This window comes from Neovison vison, chromosome 5 (genome assembly GCF_020171115.1).
Source record: "Neovison vison isolate M4711 chromosome 5, ASM_NN_V1, whole genome shotgun sequence".
Classification (NCBI taxonomy): domain Eukaryota; kingdom Metazoa; phylum Chordata; class Mammalia; order Carnivora; family Mustelidae; genus Neogale; species Neogale vison.
In genome coordinates, this window is record NC_058095.1 from 84,008,567 (window position 1) to 84,029,901 (window position 21,335).

At 35.7% G+C, this 21,335-nt stretch overlaps 1 protein-coding gene across 3 annotated transcripts in view; it reads right to left on the reverse strand.

Annotated features, from left to right (window-relative positions):
• Window positions 1-307: 307 nt before the first annotated feature.
• The window catches only part of ZDHHC20 (zinc finger DHHC-type palmitoyltransferase 20), a 71,073-nt gene continuing 50,045 nt past the window's right edge, over window positions 308-21,335 (reverse strand). Inside the window, exons 8-13 of one of the 3 annotated variants that reach the window (XM_044249406.1) lie at window positions 14,052-14,184; window positions 9,742-9,868; window positions 5,367-5,456; window positions 3,836-3,951; window positions 2,472-2,549; window positions 308-1,156 (exon numbers count right to left, since the gene is read on the reverse strand). In XM_044249406.1, coding sequence (XP_044105341.1) covers window positions 2,512-2,549; window positions 3,836-3,951; window positions 5,367-5,456; window positions 9,742-9,868; window positions 14,052-14,184 — 504 coding nt within the window. In that variant the 3' untranslated portion in view covers window positions 308-1,156; window positions 2,472-2,511. Of the gene's footprint in view, window positions 1,157-2,471; window positions 2,550-3,835; window positions 3,952-4,295; window positions 4,341-5,366; window positions 5,457-9,741; window positions 9,869-14,051; window positions 14,185-21,335 lie in introns of those variants that run through there. The other 2 variants (XM_044249407.1, XM_044249408.1) reach the window with 2 other exon arrangements.

The window sequence follows — 21,335 nt, forward strand, 5'->3', positions numbered from 1 at the left end:
AGATTTAAAATTTTGTGTGTTAAGAGTGGAATCCACTGCTCAGACTGGAAGTCTGAAATGACTGATTAGGTTAGAATTTCTTTCCAGAAAGCAGAATTACATTAAGCAGTTTTACCCTAGTTCAAAGTGCCTTTCAGTCACTGTTTAAGCTGTTACTGGAATACTGTAAAAAGTTTCAAAGTAATTTCTAGTAATCACCTAAATTGTCATTTGAAAGTCAATAGCTTGTTGGGGGCCAATACCTTGGGGCCATAAATAATTTTTAACAGCTTACAATACCTGCCTATCTTCCTCTTTACTTTTCTTCTAGCCACTGCCACTATTCTGTGTCCAATATTTCTATAGCACATGTGCCTTTGTGACTCCCTGACCAAAAAAAAATACCCATTAAAGTTCAACAGAAAAGTAATTTAAATGCAGCAAGAACCAAAAATGTTTCCTATACTGCCAAGTTTCCTTTAAGCCTCGGGCACAACACTACAATACATGGTTATATTAATGCTTAGAACTAAGCCATCAATGAATCATACAAATGTGCTCCATGTTTTAAATAATTATATTTAGATATCTGAATCTTTCTGAGTGTTATCTTATAGCCAACAATAAAAAACTTTATTATAAATGTTGAAAAGTATAAAACAGTAATTATAAATCAGCAACACCCAATAAAAAAAGTTATTTTCTTTTCCTTACACAGTATAAGCAACAGTAAATAGATATTATTATTCACCTTCAGCCACTATACTGCCTTACATGTACTTAAGATAACTTTTCAGCTTGTGTTTCAAGAGTGAAACTTTATATGGATACTAAGAAACAACTCTTAATTATGTAACTCAGATGTCAAAAAAATACATATACTCTGTTAACATGTGACTTGATAGCTCATAGTGTAGCATCTCATAACAGGTGGGTGTTATTTCCAGAGTAAAATTAAGTCACTTTTGTAGCAGTAAGTTGATGTAGCACAAATGGGTGTATTTAAGATTAAGGCATCTTTCTGCGCTGGGGTAGTGCTTCTGTGGATCCGGCGATCTGTACAAAGGCTTCCTTTTTAAAAAATATATCTTCTCTTATACTTCAGTTATTTCATTCCATTGATCATTTTCTTGCAAATAAAACTGAAAATATCAGTCCATAGTATGTTTTTATAAACCTATAAAACCAGAAACAATTGAGTTATTGGTTAAAATTTGATTTTATATTTCTGAAAATAAAGGTATATTAAATAGTTCTGTGCACTAAGGTACAAAGCTGCTAAAATAACGAGATGGAATAAATATTTTAAAAATACTAATATTGTAATAATAACGAAGATTTTTATGAACAGTGAGTGATATCTCTTTCTTCCTCTGAAGCAATCAAGAGAGCATTTTAAAAGAGGTAGATTCTTATAGTTCTCCCTTAATGTTAACTTAGACATAAGCCGAGGAGATACCTTATTTACCTCTTTGTAAGACTGCTGTAGGATGTGGGGAATTACCCACAGCAACATTTACAGGTTGTGGAGCATCCATCAGACATTACCCTAGAACCAGGGCTATATTGCATGGAGAATCCTAGAACCAGGGCTATACCGCAGCCACAGTTTTGGCTGGCATGAACACCACATGATAAATCACCACTCATCTTCAGAGTCCAGCCTGACACAAGCCCCCACTGAGAGTTCTGATTCAGTCTAGGTTTTAGCCTCTGGCTGTTACTTTGGACATGGGCTCTTTGACAAAAATGAACTCCTAACACAGAGAAACTGAGGTAATAAATGGGTGTTGTCTTAAGTTGCTAAGATTGTGGTAATTTGTTATGAAACAAAAGGTAACCAATACACATTATAAAGAAGATTTCAAAAAATCTAATAGCTGCCTAAAATGCTACTGAGTCACTGAGCTAAGCATCAGAAGAGACAGAGAATTCACTACATCCCTCAAAATTCAACTTAGTTACATTACTCTTGCTGCAGATACTACAGTTTATGTTTAATCTGTCTGGAATGTCCTTGATTGCTATTTAAATTAATTTCCTCTGGCTATTGTCTCAGGGCTACCCAGATTGAGAACAGCTCATCAGTGTGGCTGGGTCCAGTAAACTTATCTTTTGTTGTGTCTTTTCCAACTATAGGTGAACCTCTTCCGTCTTTTCTGCAGCCTAATTAATCACTCTTCTTTCTTAAACTAATTAACAAGACACTGTTTACTGAAAAGATTAGTTGTCTACATAGTTATCCACATATCAACCCAAATCGGCTTTTGGTTTCCTCATTGATCTACCAATACATATTTACAAAGATTGCACCAGGAGTGGTTAGAAAAATGGGATTTAAGCAGCTATTACCTTCCAATCTCTTCTGAACTACCTAATTTTGCTGATACAATTAAAAGAGTAAAAAAAAATGATCTGTGAATTGTTCTGAGATTACAAAATATGCAAATAACTGCATTTGTTCAAGGAAAATTACCTTTATACTGTCTTACCTTGCTCTTATTCAAATGGTTAGTTATGAACAAGTGGTACTCAATTTTCTATTGCCACTGTAACATGGTTATTTGTCCCTGTAAGCACATAATTATATATGACAGGACAAAAAAAGAGAAATATTAAGTTTCTGGCTAATTGGTAAAATTGATGATTACAGTAAAAGCAACTTTTATGTAAGCACTAAATAGATTTATGGTGTCAAGCATTTATCCTCTTGGAGAACCCAGAAGTAAAGCAGTGCTAAGAGCTGAAAAGTCTGGTTTTATGCTTATATTTGTAAAAATGTCCATTGGCTTTTAAAGATGTTCAGCAGCAATAATTACAAGGCCCATGAAACAAATTTTTCCCTTCACCTACAAGGGTTCTAATGATCCTAATGAAGATTCTAATGACACCAATTCAAGAGAATAATTTAAGTGCTGCTAAAAGCCAAAAAAAAAGAAAAAAAAATCAGAAATTCCCACAGTAATTTTTAAGGTATTTCCTCAAGGTGGCACCAAATGATCAGAATGTCCAAACATTTTCCCACAGTACAAGATGATGACAATGTTATTAGTACTGTTGAAAACCACCATGCATATGTTTTAGGCTATAATGCTTGTTAGGTGGCCAGGCTATGTTATAAACACAATCTGGTTTGAAAGACCATCTCTGACTTATCAACTGTTCTACAATGAATGCATCCACAATTCATTCATGAAAAGACTGAGTCATCAAGAAAAGGTTAAAATATATTTGGTACACTCTTTTTATATTGAAGCAGCAAAGACTACATACAATACATTTCAAAAATTATTTTAAAAGAAGTAAAAGTTAAGACACTAAAGATTAATCTTGTTCAAATGTTATTCAGAATACAGAATGCCAAAAGAACTTTCTATATCTGAGGTAAAGAAGTATGCGGCTGGGTAACAAAAGAAAATCCCAACTCTGAACAGAACAAAACACAGCAAGAGCCACTATCTTCCTGACTCAAACCTCCTTCTCCATAAAAGGTACCAATAAACACTGACACCCCATTTGTAAGGTATTTTCTTAAAAACTGTCACATATCTTAGTATTTTTTTAAAGATTTAATTTATTTATTTGACAGACAGAGATTATAAGTAGGCAGAGAGGCAGGCAGAGAGAGAGGAAGAAGCAGGCACCCCACTGAGCAGAGAGCCCGATGCGGGGCTCGATCCTAGGACCCTGGGATCATGACCTGAGCTGAAAGCAGAGGCTTTATCCCACTGAGCCACACAGGTGCCCCATATCTTAGTATTTTAAAATATGTTGTTTTGATTTTTACATACTTGTTAAATCTGGTTGATCTTCATTTTAACCAGAAAAAACACTGTTTTCAAATGACAAGTATTACCTGATCTGACAGTGCCTTCTTCAGATCCATTCTCTATCCATTGAGATTCACTGTCCAACAATCGGTTTTTTGATTCACTAAGTGGTTTGATAGGAAAGGGTTGATTTGAGCCAATACTGAAAAAAGGAAGAAATAATTTAGTAAACAGTTTAATGCTCAATCAAGGATACTTAATTAATAAGCAGCAAATTAGTATTCCTTTTCCTAAATATGTGAGGGCAACTCATGAGATCTCAGCACTCTAAAAAAACTCTATCTTCAAAAGAAAAATATGCCCCCAACCCCCAACTGAATGGCTCTCTAAACCCAAGAATCTATATTCCAGCAGTGCCAATGAAAACAATTAGACAAAAGAAAAAAGCTTCAGAGGCCGGTGTGAAACTTTTAAAATATGTTAATCAAGAGCTGTAAGGTAGCACAAGGTGAGGATCTATATCTGTGGCCAGGACAAAAAAATTACCTGTCATTTCCCAAGTTTTCTGCTTTCTACCTCTGCAGTTTAGATCTAAGGGGAAAAAATGATTTAGTGATTTAGCGTAGACTTACTTTTCTTGCTAAGAGATCCAGGGAGGAAGGAATGGAGGAGCAGAAGAAGGAAAAGGGAACTAGTATTTCCTGTGTACTTACTATGGGTCAGATACTGTGCTAGGTGCTTTAAACACATTATGTCAACACAATAACCCTTGGAGGTAGGCATGGTTATCCTCATTTTATAGAGCTGGAAACCGAGTGAAACCGAGTCTCACACAGTTTAAGTGACTTGTTCAGATGCACAATAAATGTTAAGAGTTTTAAGGTCCTAAGACTGTAGGTTTGAAGGTCTATGTTCTGATACTAATAGACTGTCTTGGAATTTATAACCCCTCCTCCCCCACAATTTATTTCTGTCCTAAATAAATTTTGACTATTTCACTTTTATCTTTTTGACTTCTTTAAAATTTCATTTAAAATTCAAATTTCTTTGAATTTTTGAATTGGTTTGCTTACCATGCAAATACTGAAAAAGTAACCTCTAAGATGAATGAATGAGAAAAAATTTTACATTAATATTTTTTAAATCCTCCCTATTATTTTTACACTGCGGTTTAAATTTGTTTATCAAGATATAATGGTAGATAGTATGACTAATTTCTTTGAAAAAAATATAGCTGATATAAACCAAGAATTGTATCTTGAAAGAATGTCTTAGTTTCTAGAAAGATGTAGCATAGTTAGGATAGCCGTGTTTCCTGGCTTGCCCAGACATTTCCAGTTACATGTGTTTGTCCTTGTTCGACTATTAAAAAGCAAGCATTCTCTTTCTTATGCTCCAAGTGTTCTAGTTTGGAAGATAATAAGTATGGTTATACTAAGCATATTAGGTACCCACACATATTGGCTCTCAGTTAAAAAAATTTTTACATAGAATTTCTCTTTCCTTATCTATGTTGAGTTACGAATTACTACTGTATTTACCAGATATGTATGTATGGCATATACACACAGTTTGTTTTATAATGAATAATGAAAAACTTAATGATAAGAAGCACACCTTCTAGGATATTCATTTTGATTTGTAACAGAAGCTTGTTCTGGATCCATCCCCACAAGGCGAGTAGGAAAACTGCAACCATCACCCAAGCTGCAAAATGAAAAAATATCAATAATAAATTTAAATCATATTAACTTAAATCAAGGTGATCAAATTCAACAACCATTCTTCTTCAAAAACATAGTATAAAGAAATTATCATAATCTGTCATTTCAGAGAATAATTCTTAAAATTCTCTAGGGTTACTAGCCTCGCTGAAGAAATAAGCTGTCTTCTTTTATAATTTACATATATTTAAAAAAATATCTTTCGGGGCGCCTGGATGGCTCAGTGGGTTAAAGCCTCTGCTTTCAGCTCGGGTCGTGGTCCTGGGATGGAACCCCACATCGGGCTCTCTGCTCAGCGGGGAGCCTGCTTCCTCCTCTCTCTCTGCCTGCCTCTCTGCCTATTTGTGATCTCTGTCAAATAAATAAATAAATAAATAAATAAATAAAATCTTTAAAAAAATATCTTTCATGACTATTAAGATTATAATGCCTGGTGCACCTGAGTGGCTCAGTCAATTAAGCAGCTGCCTTTGGCTCATGTCATGGTCCCAGGGTTCTGGGATTGAGCCCTACATCGGGTTCCCTGCTCATCAGGGAGACTGTTTCTCCAACTCTGCCTCTGCCATGGTCCCTGCCTGTGCTTTCTCATTTGCTCTCTCTCTCTCTCAAATGAATAAATAAAACTCTTAAAAAAAAAGATTATGATACCTCAAACACAGACATTTAAATATCTGGGAAGTTGGCTAATTAAATATTTGGATAATTGACATTATAATGCTTATTAAGATTATGATTCCCTATTAAGATTATGATATCTCAAACACCGGTAATCAAATATTTGGGTAACTGACCTACTCATCACAATCATTTAAGACACCAAAGAAGCTCAAATTGAAATGCAAGATGTAAGTTCCAAATATTTATTCATTTGACAAATATTTTATTAAATGCCTATGATGCCCTGGGTACTATTATCAGGACTAGGGATATAGCAGTGAACAAAAGAGAAGAAAACCTCTGCCCTCAAGAAGTTTACAATCTAGAAAAAGTATGGACATATCTTAATTTCACATTTTAAAATTATGTATAATAGGGACTTTCATCTCCAGCAAGATGGATTAACTGATAAATGGGACCTTCTGTCATGAACAACCAGAAAACCGAACAGTATAAACAATAACTGTTTTCCAAACAAATAACACAGAACTGTGGTCTCTGAAAAAAGAGAAACCAACTGAGTCCCAGGTTTCTGCCAGGACTTGAGCACCACTAGGAGAAAAAAGTAGAGTAAGGTAGTCTCAATCAACTGAGGTGACAGAGATGGGTGTTTCAAGAAGTTGCGGTAGCTTGAATCTACTAGACAGAGCTGAGGAAGAGGGAGATATGCAAAAAAAGGGCCACAACAAGTGCACAGCATTTTAGTGGAATATTTTGATGAATGTTAAGCTACACATGTGAATCTAGGCTTAAAACAGCCTCAAAAGGACCAAGCTAAAACACAAGTAACTCCCAAAGGGAGGGAGCAAAAATTATTTATTTATTTATTTATAAAATTTATTTATAACAGAGCGAGATAACGAGAGAGGGAATATAAGCACAGGGGATCTGGACAGGGAGAAGGAGGCTCCCTGCTGAGCAGCATGCCTGATATGGGGCTCAATCCAAGGACCCTGGAACCATCACCCGAGCTGAAGGCAGACTCTTAAGAACTGAGCCACCCAGATGCCAAGAGAGCAAAATTTAATACACAGAATTTAAAATGTCTACCATATAATAAAAAATTACTTGTATGGGGGCGCCTGGGTGACTCAGTGGGTTAAAGCTGCTGCCTTCGGCTCAGGTCATGATCCTAGGGTCCTGGGATTGAGCCCCACATCGGGCTCTCTGCTCAGCAGGGAGCCTGCTTCCCTTCCTCTCTCTCTGCCTACTTGTGATCTCTGTCAAAAAAATAAATAAAATCTTTTAAAAAAATTACTTGTATGAAAAGTAGCAGGAAAATGTGGTTCACAACTAAGAAAAAAATAGTTAATAGAAAAGAATTAGAAATGACTATGAAAATTTGAAGCAAATACCTTTTTAAAAATTTTTTTAAAAGATTTTATTTATTTATTTGACAGCTAGAGATCACAAGTACGCAGAGAGGCAGGCGGAGAGAGAGGAAGGGAAGCAGTCTCCCAGCTGAACAGAGAGCCTGATGTGGGGCTTGATCCCAGGACTCCAGGATCATGACCTGAGCCAAATGCAGAGAGGCTTTAACCCACTGAACCACTCAGGTGCCCCAGAAAATATTTAAAATAGTGACTGTAAATATTTCTGTGAACTAACTGGAAAAAAATGGATATGAGAAGAGAAATGTAAGATATAAAAAAGAACCAAATTGAACTTCTTGAGTTAAAAAATACAAGATCTGAAATGAAAATTCACTGGATGAGCTTAACAGCAGAACAGACATCATAAAAGAAAGGGTCAGTGAACTTACAGACATAGCAACAGAAACTATCCAAACTTAGCAGACAGAGAAGAAAGATGGGGTCTGGGGAGCAAAGAACAGCAATGACCTGTGGATCACAATCAAGCAGTTAAACAAATGTATATTTAAGAGTGCCCCAAAAACCAGTGGAGGGAGAGCATGAAAATTATTCAAATGTGATGAAAACTATAAATTCACAGATCCAAGAAGCCTAATGAACTCCAGAGAGGATAAACACAAAGAAACCACACCAAAAACCATCATTATCAAATGGCTTAATATTGGTGATAAAGATAAAATCTTAAAAGTAGCCAAAGGGCAAAAAAAAAGACATATTAATTTACAAACAGTGGAATACAGATAAGAGTGAGGCTGAGTCTTGTCAAAAACAATGCAAGCCAGAAGTTAATGGAACAACATCTTTTTTTTTTTTAAAGATTTTATTTATTTATTTGACAGATCACAAGTAGGCAGAGAGGCAGGCAGAGAGAGAGAAAGAGGAGGAAGCAGGCTCCCTGCCGAGCAGAGAGCCCAATGCGGGACTCGATCCCAGGACCCTGAGATCATGACCTGAGCCGAAGGCAGCAGCTTAACCCACTGAGGCACTCAGGTGCCCAATGGAACAACATCTTTAAAGAAAGAGGAAAAAAACCAAAACCAAACCAGTCAATATTGAAATCTTGGTTTAGAGAAAATAATTTTAAAAAATACTAGTCTGTGTTCTATCTAGTCAGTGCAGAAAAACCTTGTAATACAGGAGATGATAAAGTACACAAAAGAGACTGATGCGCTTAAATGTACAACAATAGGATCCATCAAATGAAACACAGAAGAAAGACTGAACAAAAAAATGACAGTGTATCAGGGATCTGTGGTAGAACTTCAAGTGTACTAATATACATGTAACTGGAGTCTCTACAGTAATGGGGAAGGGGGATGGGGATGACAGAATAAGTATTTAAAGAAATAATGGTTAAAATACTTTCCAAATTTGATGAAAGTTATAAAATTGCAGTTCCAAGAAGCTCAACCAATTCCAAGCATAAGAAACATAAAGAAAACTATATAGCAAGGCACATCATAATCAAACTGCATGAAACTAGTGCTAAAAAGCACATCTTAAAAGCACCGCGTAAAAATAAGACACATTACATATGGAGTAAAAAAAGAATGACTGCAAACTTCTTTTGAGAAAAAATGTAACCCAGAAGACAGTGAAGCAGTATCTAGAATTATATGCTAAGCAAAAATGTCTTTCAAAAGTGAAAGCAAAATGTTATGTTCAGACAAAAATACAGGAAATACAGCTAAACAAGAGGGAAAAATCCTGTAACATTTCTAAATATGTCACTTGAATTTCAAATATTTTTTACTTTCCTGTAATGACTTTGGATATAGATGGCCTATGATGGCTGGGAATTTGGGAGAAAAGGAAACTGAATCATCTCAAGGATATACTTTCATTTAAATTTTGCATTATGTGTTGGGTCTTCTTTTAAGACACAACAGAATACATAATTGTGATAGAATCTTTGAAGATATAGCTAATAAGTATAAAGTCTTATGATTCTCTATTTCAAACAACTTATTTTCATCTTGAAGGAAAAAAAGTGATTGTTATTTTTTGGATCACCTTTTTTTTTCTATTTTCCATTCAAATATATGCCCAAATTCTTTTTGGGAGAGTTTAATAAAACACATGAAAAATATTTTATATAATCAAGACGTTCTGAGTTTTCATTCTCAAGGCTCATAAGATGTCATTATATACTGTATTCTCTGAATCTTAAGCCATTTAACCAGAGAGACAGACTATCACAGATTCTGTAATTTCTGAGACCTGTATTTTGTACATTACCTCGAAAATATTGGAAGTAGCCAGTATTTCTTTTCATCACCAAAGACTTGTCTCCAATTTTTACTGCATCCAAGAGAAAAACCATTTCCATCAGGTCCATATGAAAATGTGGCGGAGCGGAATGATTCTGTTATATGTACATATATTAAAAAAAAGAGTTAATCTATTTAAAAATTATATGAGAATGGAAAGCAGCAATTTTCTTGCTTTATATCTTTTTTTTAAAAAGACTTTTTAAATTTATTTGACAGTGAGAGAGAGATCACAAGTAAGCAAAGAGGCAGGCAGAGAGAGAGAGAGGGGGAAGCAGGGTTCCTGTTGAGCAGAGAACCTGATGAGGGCCTTGATCCCAGGATCCTGGGATCGTGACCTGAGCTGAAGGCAGAGGCTTAACCCATTGAGCCACCCAGGTGCCCACTTTATATTTTTGATGTCAAAATTATATAAATAAAATTTAAAAAGATAATTATAATAATTAAAGGATAAATTTCTGAAAATTATTTGGGGAAAAAAATACCACCTCTGAGTATTTCATCACCTTTATAAAATGAAAATGTGAAAACAATTATTTAATATTACTAAAAATCTACTGAAGTGTGTTCACTCTATCTCACCTTTTTAAAAAGATATGCTAGCTCTTGCAACTCACTCATTTATTACTTAATGAAATTCTTACTATGTGCCTAATGGCACAGTACCAGATGTTTGAGATCCAAAGATAAATGAGATGAAATTCTTACTAAAGAACCCACAATCTAACAAATTCTAATAATACGACACTGTGATATACATGTGTGAATGGGGGTGGTAGTATGTGAGCATGATCTTGAACAAAAAAGATAAAGAAGCAGATGGTGATCAAAGACCATTATTTCAAGTTTGGCTATTAAGTGATGCTGAGTGGGGGCTAGAGAAAAATACACATTTCACAAGAAAAAGGTTTTTTCTTTATTTAAAAATACAATTTATTTTATCAAGTTTTATAAGCTAAGGATAAAAAGCCAGGGAGAGAGGAACTGGAAAAGGTCGATGATATAGAAAAGTAAGATAAAACTGATGGAAGAAAATCCTAGAGGAAAAGAGACATCCTCTAGAAGAATTCTAAAGATTAACCTTAGATACCAGAAAAGACATTTGTCCTCAGAAGTTAGAGGCAGAGTTGACAGTGATGGGCTTGAAAGAAGAAATGTCTGTGTAAGGTTATAAAGGAGAGAAGATAAGAAATTACTTGAGACAACTTCCTATTTTTTCAGAAACACGTGACATGACTGCCAAATAAAGGACCCAAGTGAGGTCTGACACTTTAAATGTGTAGGTGCACCAGTTGCTATGGGAGTGAGACTGCCTTCCTCAGCTTTCTATACCCCTGACCTACTTGTGGATAGAGTAGAGAGTTGGAATAGCTCAGTCATGGATCAGTAGCTGAATTATAGGAGAAAGCCAGGACATGTATAGTGTGAGAGTGCTGTCAAGAGTTGTTAAAGTCGGGGCACCTGGGTGGCTCAGTGGGTTAAGCCTCTGCCTTCAGCTCAGGTCATCTCAGGGTCCTGAGACAGAGCCCCGCACTGAGCCCCACATCGGGCTCTCTGCACAGCAGGGAGCCTGCTTCCCCCTCTCTCTCTGCCTGCCTCTCTGCCAACTTGTGATCCCTCTCTGTCAAATAAATAAGTAAAATCTAAAAAGAGTTGTCATTTTTACAGGATCTAGGACGGGAAAGGTGAGAAATGAGACCAGGACAATGCAGGCAGTGTAAAAGATGAAATATAGTTGGAGTACAGAAAAAGAGAGCTGCAAGGATGACGAGTGGCCAGAGAATGGAAAGTTCAAATTGACAATTTCAGGTGCTCTTCAGTTCCAAGAGATTAAAAGATTCAGTGTTTAATTTATGGTAAAGATTGGCCATGAGCATCAAAGGGCACAGCCTGCCTGTTTGGGATAATAGCATTTGTTTGAATACAGAAACTCTTTAAACTGGAGAAATGTTCTCAAGGTAGGTAGGTGACAGTTACGGAGAAGGGTGGAGATGACAGAAAGTATTCTCCAAGGACAGAAGAACAGAACTCTGGAAGGAGCAGTAGAGAACCAGCTTAGGTAGGGCCAGGGGTATGGAAGGTGAGCTGTAAAGGTGGTGTGCCACAGTAGTTTTTTCAAAATAAGGGTTAAAACACCTTAAAAGGTGTTTTTCACATCTATTTGTGTGTGTGTGTGTGTGACCAGCATTTCCTTTTAATGAACTTAAACAGAAAATATTACAGTACATTGCATATGTAGAGATTAATGATGTTCTGAAAATACATGCCTATTTTTATTTATATAATTTTATAAACATGTGTATCCCCTAGGTCACAATATAAATGATGCCTTTCTTACTGTAGTCACTGGCAAAAAAGACTGAAAAATACTGCTTAGAGAGTAGAATACTGCTTAAAGAGAACATTAGGTTTCCCATGAAGTACGCCTCTCTCATAACTAAGGGGTTAGGCAGGAAATGAAGCAGGCTTGGAACTATGGCAAATTAAAGTGTGCAGGCTCCCATCTAAAGCAGTCAGCTACTACTCAGTTCCAAATGAGGGATGCCAGATAGGAACATGGGCCTACTGTTGTTTTTTATTTTTTTAAAGATTTTATTTATTTATTTGACAGAGAGATCGCAAGTAGGCAGAGAGGCAGGCAGAGAGAGAGGGGGAAGTAGGCCCCCTGCCGTGCAGAGAGCCTGATGTGGGGCTCAATCCCAGGACCCTGAGATCATAACCTAAGCTGAAGGCAGGGGCTTAACTTACTGAGTCACCCGGGCGCCCCAGAACATGGGCCTACTGTTACCAGACTTAGCAATTTTTGAAAAGAAATCTACTTTTCTATGTGAAATCTCTTCCTTTTTAATTGGCATAGTTCATAAGGCCTAGACTTTGCGTGTAAGCTGCCTTTTATCATTGATGAGTAAAGGTAAGGAGATGGCAGGGTACTCTGTGAAGAGGATAACAAATTAATTATTAAATACAAAAAAGTTTATTTACATAGAAAAGGGATGAAGGCATGATGGAACTGGAGGAGAGTTCCATAATGGAGAGTGAGCTGGAGAAGAAAGGGCACAGAAATCCTTACCCTGGAGCCCATTATGCTTTTATATGACTCAGTAAGACACAAAGTTAAAATAATCCAAATATAAACACATCTGAAAGCTTCCCTAAAATGTCTTCGTCTTTCTGTATTATCATCTATCTGCCTCCAATTTCTCTGGTAGATACATGGCTTTAGATGTCAAGGAGTCTCTTACTTTCCTATGAAACAATGTGACAGATTCCTATTTTGTATTTTGCCTAAATATTTTGTATTTTGCCTAAATAGGCAAATATTTTGCCTAAATATTTCAATTATAGCACAGTGGCCACTTATAGGCTAATAGCTTAGTTTGAGTCAATGTCATACCACCTTTATTTAGGAAATGTTTGTCCAATTATTTTAATACCTTAATGAAATCTCCCCCTCTATTTCACTTTTTAAAAAATGAGAAAATAAGGAAATAAATGCTGATATTAGTGGTATAGTTGACATAAAGATGGAAATGATTAACCGTGTCAAAAATGCTACTCCATGAGAGACTATGGACTCTGAAAAACAATCTGAGGGGTTTGAAGTGGTGGGGGGTGGGAGGTTGGGGTACCAGGTGGTGGGTATTACAGAGGGCACGGCTTGCATGGAGCACTGGGTGTGGTGAAAAAATAATGAATAATGTTTTTCTGAAAATAAATAAATTGAAAAAAAAAAAAAAGGCCTCCTACAGTTCCTGGAACATAGGAGTTACTTAATTAAAAAAAAAAAAATGCTACTCCTTAGCCTCAATCAGGGAACACACCAGTCACTGTGTAATCATAGGTGAGGAAAAATTAAAGAATATGTTTTAGCTAAAAGATAAGCTGTAAGGGGGGAGCCTCGATGGCTCAGTCCGTTAAGCAACTGACTCTTGGTTTTGGTGCAGGTCATGATCCTCAGGGTCATGAGACAGCCCTGCTCCCCCCCCTGCTTGCTTATTTGTTCTCATAAATAAATACATCTTAAAAAAATAAAATTTATATAGTTCTTTTATATGCAGTATACTGCTGAAAATGGATGCAAATGCCGATCTCACATCCTCAATCTTCAAAATATTAAAACTCTACATTTATTATATATCCATTGTTCTTATCTAGTCACAGTAAACCTTAATACAGAATGATTTTCTATTTCTTTATCATCTGACTATTGTCTTCATTATTTCATAGTCATTTATGGTCATTTTCCTAAATAATTATGATTTCTTTTAGCCTACTTACCTATTGTTGTTCTGTTTTTTCCAACTAGCCAGCAGTGGTAGCTGAAAAGTGATAGGACGCTGATGAAGAACATTGTAGACACGAAGAAAAGGAAAAGTACGTGGAACTTTGCACGTGTATCAGAGAGTTCATTCTGAGGAAGGAAGAAAGAATTAACTTTAGAACAGTCAGCCCTTAAAGTATATTGTTATTTGATTCTTCCTAAAGACTGCTGAATCTACCAAAAATCTTGCCAGATATGAAGAATATAAAATAAATTTAGATAATAAATCCAAAAGCAACATCTCCCAAAGCAGAAAACTGGCATTATTAAAGGAGCTTGCTTGTATGAAAGGTTGAAAGGGTCATTAAAAATAATTACTCTTAAACATTTAAAAAATTTAGTAATATATTCAATAAAAAAGATGCATTTTTAACTCAGTTTTTTCTTTTGTACTTTATGCATATATTCATAAGCTTTCCCTGATATCCAGGATATACAAGGGGTTTTCCTTATCTATGCTAAAGTATTTGCTTATTTTAATTATAAATGCTGCTAACCAGATACTAATTGTGATAAATTTGTGTATTTCTTTAATTTCTATTTTTGGAAGACCTCAGCATATATCCCCATGCCCTCAGCTGTTCAATCCCTACCTTTTTTACCCTCACTCAATTCCTACACTTTTTTTTTTTTTTTTGGGTAATTAGCGGTTTTGGTAAATACATTTACCACAAGGTATTAGTGAATGAAAACAGCTTTGTTGTTACCCCTTTTCTTATGGCTACATTCATTTTAACAGAAGCAAAATCTTAGTATCTATTAATAGGAGAAAGAGGAAGCCTTTAAGTGTTAGCTCTTAAAATAAAACCACATGGGAAAATTACAGATTCTACTAGAACATGAGGTGGTCCTGGCTTGATTTAAACATAGTTTACAGGATAAAATGAAGGTTTTTAGCATTAGATTATTCTGACATATATTTTTTACTCTTCTTTCCCAGAGTAACCACAGTGCCTTTTAAACATACCAAGCAATTCTTTTAACTTCCCATCTTGTGAAGCAAATGAATATTATACATATTTACTACAAATTGTCACAAGAATGGCATGGCAATAATGTTATTTTACCTTTGGACAACTCTCTGTAGATTTCCTGCGGCAAAGCTTGTACAAATAGAGATAATGTATTAAGAAACCAAATTTTATACAAAATTATCCTGAACACTAGTTCTATAAATCTTTTGTTTTGAAGGAACACTGAGATGTTGTTTTCTAAAGGTCATTGACAACATTTTTTCCAAAAACACAAAAGTGAAAATAGACAAGAATATTTAGCTCCTAAAACAAACAAACAAACAAAACAAAACAAAACAAAAAATAAAGAATATTTAGCTCCTCAAGCACATTCGAGGTACACTTTAAATATCTACTTTCCCTCTGTTTTTTAAAGAGATTTAAAAGTAGGAAAGAAAATTAATTTTTTTAGCAAGCAGACTTTTATTTAAAAACTTCTGATTAGCAGTTTCTAAAAACTCTGAAAACTTCTTATCCCCTTCACTCACTATGACTGCAAAAGCCTTCTAAGAGGTGTCACTTGACCTGCCACTAGTTTCAGCTCTGTAAACAGAGTGATCCATTACAAATTAAGACCATGTTACTCCTCTGCTCCCGTTTCACTGAGGCACGAAAGACACAGTCCTCCAACACTCTCCAAGGCCCACTGCCTGGACTTCTCATTAATTCCATTCTTGCTCATTCTACTCCAGCCACACTAGCTAGCCACCTTGCTGTTAAACAAACATGGAGGGGACACTCCTCCTTTGGGGCCTTTGCTCCAAACTCCAGATGTTTCTTCAAAAATGTTCTCTCAAATGTCCACTAATTCCCTTTAAGTATCTGCTCAAATCTTACCTTTGGAAATCTACCCTGATCACACTCTTTTTAAAAAATTGAGATATAACTGAACATATAACATACTATTAGTTTCAGGTGTAAAACATGACTCAATATATGTACACACTGCAAAAGTAACAATATGTACAATTGCAAAAGTCATAATAACTCTAGTTAACACCCATACCACAATTATAAAAATTTTTTTCTAGTGATGAGATCTTTTAAGATGTACTATCTTAACAACTTTCAAATATACCTAACTATAGTCACCATATTGTGCATTATACACCCAAAACTTATGTCATTTTGAGCACCTTCATCCACTTTACCCATCCCCCACCCACTGCCCCAACAATCACCTGTCTGTTATCTAGGAGTCCAAAAAAAAATTTTTTTTAGATTCTACATAAGTGACAAAAACAGCTGTCTTTCTCTGACTTGTTTCACTTAGTGCAATGTCTTCCAGGCCCATCCATGTGATCACAAATGGCAGGATTTCCTAAGTATTTATGGCCTAGTAATAGTCTATTGTGTACACGTACACGTACGTATGTACACACACACACACACACACACACACTTTTCTTCACCCATTCATCCACTGATGGGACACTTAGGTTTTTTTCATGTCTTGGCTATTATAAATAAGTTGCAATGCACATGGGGCACGCATGTATCTTTTCAAGTTAGTGATTTCATTTCCTTTGGATAAATATACAGAAGTAGAATTGCTTGGATCATATGATAGCTCTAATTTTTGGAGAAATCTTCATACTGTTTCCATAGTGGTTAAACCAATCTACATTCCCACCAACAGTACATGGGTTCCTTTTTCTCCACATCCTCGCCAAAACTACTTCTTATCTTTTGATAACAGCCATTCTAAGAGGTATGAGTTGGTATCTCATTGTGGTTTTGATCTGCATTTCCCTGATTAGATACTGAGCAATTTTTGGTATACCTGCTGGCCATCCACGTCTTTGGAAAACTGTCTGTTCAGACCCTCTGCCCAATTTTTTAATTTCTTTTTTTGGGATGGGGGCTACTGAGTTGTAGGAGTTCTTTATATATTTTGTCTATTAAGCTCTTATCAGATACATGACTTGCAAGTATCTTCTCCCATTCAGTATGCTGCCTTTTGTTTTGCTTATTGTTTCCTTTGCTGTATAGAAACTTCTTAGACTGATGTAGTCCTACTTGTTTACTTTTGCTTTTGTTATTTTGGTTTTGGTGTTAAATCTAAAAAATCATCATCAGGACCAATGTGAAGGAGCTTACTGCTAATGTTTTTAAAATCTACATTTATGGTTTCAGGGCTTATGTTTAAGTGTTTAATCCATTTGTTATTGATTTTTGTTATGATGTCAGATAGAGATCCAGTTTCATTCTTTTGCACGTGGCTATCCATTTTTCCCAACATTATTTATTACAGAGACTACCCTTACCCACGGTATACTCTTGGCTCCTTTGTTGTAAATGAACTGACCAAAGATTCATCGGTTTATTTCTGGCCTATCTCTTTTGTTCCATTGGTCTATGTGTCTGTTTTCATGCCAATACTGATTATTACAGCTTTGTAATATGGTTTGTAATCAGGAAGTGTGATACTTCCAGCTTTGTTCTTCTTTTTCAAGACTGCCTTGGCTATTTGGGGTGTTTTGTGGTTCCACACAAATTTTAGAACTGTTTGTTCTATTTCTGTGAAAAATGTCTGTGTTGAAAATGTCCAAGTTTTTCTGTGAAAAACTTTGTTAGGGATTACACTGATTCTGTAAATGACTTTTGGTCATATGGACATTTTAACAATATTAATTCTTCACATTTAACAATGTTAATTCTTCCAGTCCATGAGCACAGATTAACTTTCCATTAATTTGTGCCTTCAATTGCTTTCATTAGTCTCTCATAGTTCTCAGTGTACAGGTCTCTCACCTATCTTTCTTAATTTCTCTTCTTATAGTCTGTTACTACTGTATAGAAATGCAATTGATTTTGAACTCTGCAACTACTCTTAATTGGTTTCTTGGTTCTAACAGTTTTTGGTGGAAACTTCAGGGTATTCTAAATATAATATTATATATTATACAAATAGAGACAGCTTTACTTTTTTCCTACTTGAATTTTTTCTTTTTCTGGTCTAATTGCTTTGGCTAGAACTTCCAATACATATTGTGTTGAATAAATAGCAAGAGTGGGAATCCTGGTCTTTTCCTTAATCTTAGGGGGAAAGCCTTAAGCCTTTCATCACTGAATATGATGTTAGCTGTGGGACTGTCATATAAGGTCTTTACTATGTTGAGATATATTTCCTCCATACCTACTTTGTTAAGAATTTTTATCAAAAATAGATGTTGAATTTTATCTAATGCTTTTCTGTATCTATTGAGATGATCATATTTCCTCCTTCATTTTGTTAACGTGGTATGTCATGCTGATTGATTTAAAGATGCAGAACCATATCTGCATCCCTGGAATAAATCCCACATGATCACAGTGTATGATTCTTTCAATGAATTGCTGAATTCAGCTTGCTAATATTGTTTTGAATATTTTTACATCTTTGGCCAACAAGTATATAAAGCCTATAATTTTATTTTCTTATAGTGCCCTGTCCATTTTTAGTATCAGGGTAATACTGGCCTCATAAAATAAATTTGGAAGTGTTTCCTCTTCTATTTTCTTGGAAGATTTTGAGGACTAGCATTAGTTCTTTAAATGTTTGGTAGAGGGGCACCTGGCTCAGTCATTAAGCATCTGCTTTCAGTTCAGGTCATGACCCCAGGGTCCTGGGATGGAGCCCTGAATCGGGCTCCCTGCTCTGTGGGAAGCTTGCTTCTCTCTCTCCCACTCCCCCTGCTTGTGTTCCCTCTCTTGCTGTGTCTCTGTCAAATAAATAAATAAAAATATTTATTTATAAATAAATAAATGTATGTATGTATGTTTGGTAGAATTCACTACCAAACCATCTGGTCCTGGACTTTTGTTTATTGGGAAGTTACTGATTACTGATTTAATCTCCTTACTAGCAATTAATCTCTTCAGATTTTCTACTTCATTGTGATTCAGTCTTGGTTGTATTTTCTAGGAAAGTATCCATTTCTGCTAAGTTGTCCATTTTGCTGGTGTATCATTGTTCATAGTAGTCTCTTATGATCCTTTGTATTTCTGTGGCATTAGATATGTTTTCTCTTCCATTTCTGATTTTGAGTCCTCTTTCTTTCTTGTGAGTCTAGGTAAAGGTTTGACTATTTTGTTTATCTTTTTAAGAAAACCAGCTCTTTCACTGATCTTTTCTATTGTCTCTTTAGTGTCTACCTATTTCCATTATGATTTGTTTTTCTTTTTAAAAGATTTTATTTATTTATTTGAGAGAGAGAGAACAAGAGAGAAAGCATGAGGAGGAGGAGGGTCAAAGGAAGAAGCAGTCTTCCCTGATGAGAAAGAGCCCAGGGCTTGATCCTGGGACTCCAGCATCATGACCTGAGCCAAAGACTCAACCAAATGAGCCCCCTAACCACTCACCATTCTGGTATGTTATTTCCCTCCTTGTACTAACTTTGGCTTGTATGTTCTTCTTCTAGTTCCTTGAGATGTGAAGTTAGGTTGCTTTAGATCATTCTTATTTGTGAGTTTTCTAGTTTTCTTTTTTTGTAACCGATTTCTAGTTTTATATGTGTTTTCTGTTTCTTTGGATGGAGTATTCTATATGTTCAGTTTAGACCACTTGGCCTAATGTGTCATTTTAATACCAACTACCTTATTGATTTTCTGTCTGGATGATTTATCCAATGATGAAAGTGGGATATTAAAGTCCCTACTATTATTGTATTGCTCTCAATTTCTCCCTTTAGGTCTGTTAATATTTGATTTATCTAGGTGCTCCCATGTGTCCATTAACTTCCTTCATGCCTATGCTCAAATCTGATAGTCTTACTGAGGCAGGTCTATTCTTATCACTCTCTTTAGCACTTCTATCTGCCCCTGTCATACTCACCCCTACACACTTGCCACATCCCTTACCCCGCTCTACTTTTACTATTTTTCAGTGTTTACTCCCTAATACACAATAGGATTTACTTATTTATTATGCATATATTCCATCCTCTTCTCAAAAGTAAGTTCTATAAAAACAGGACTCTGTTTTGTTCACTGATATATCCAAAGTGCCTTGAACACTGCCTGGCACACAGTAGGTACTAAATACATATTTGTTAACTAAAGAAAAAGATTTAAGTTTATTAGTCTTTCCTTATTATGATAAATCTGAAAAAAAAGTTTTAAAAATATTTATTCTTTTTTTAGAGACAGAAAGAGCATGCACATGAGTGGGGGAAGGGCAGAAAGAATGGGAGAGAGAATCCCAGGAAGGTTCTGGAAATGCTCAGTGTGGAACCCAAATCAGGGCTCAATGTGATGACCCTGAGGATCACGATCTGAGTCGAAATCAAGAGTTAGATGCTTAATCAACTGAGCTACGCAGTCACCCCCAAAATATTTATTCTTTAATTAATAAATCATTATATACAAACACTGCTGAAGTTTCTGGTAAAGAAATGTGAAATTCTATAGTTTAGACTTTATTCATCTGGCACTGAATCCTCTTCATTTAAATAGGGCTGCTGAGTAGGATTAAGTAGGTTGTAAACTGAACAAAGATACTTACAATTAGAGGAAGAGCAGAACCCAAAATTCACTGGGCTAAGACCACATAGAACTGGGTACTCTCTTCTAATATACACAAAGGCACTGTAAGTACTAGCATACCCTGGGTTTTAAATACCCAAAGTTTAAAAACTCAACAATGTGTTAGTGAAAGTCCTTAAAAAGTATTAAATATTTCTCAGAAAAATAATTGCGCTTGATGACTTAAGGCTTTAATTATGTAATTCCCAAGTATGACTATGAATAGCAACTTACAGTGAAAAGTAGTTGGATGTTGAAATAGAGATATTTATGTTCAAATCCTGGCTAGTTTCCTAACTTCTCTAACCTCAGTTTTCAACTTTGGAAATTGGGGTAGTTATAGCTCTTTCTGCATTAACTATATTTTCTTATTTTTTGTATTCTTTTTTTATTTTTATTTTTGACAGAGAGAGTGAGTCAGTTAGTGAGTGGGGGGCAGGCAGGAAGAGGCACAGGGAAAGGGAGAGAGAGAATCTTAAGGAGACTCCATACCCAGTGCAGAGTCCAACATCTCACAACGTTGAGATCATGACCTGAGCCAAAATCAAAACCTGGATGCTTAACTGAGCCACCCAGGTCCCCCTTATCTTCTGTATTCTTGATGCTCTGGCATCTGAGGCCATGCTGACTGGAGAGAGACCAACTTTTCCACAGCTATCCAGTCCTTAAGTGATAGCAAGGAATAAACCTCTCGTACAAAAACTAACCAATCCAGAGTTCATA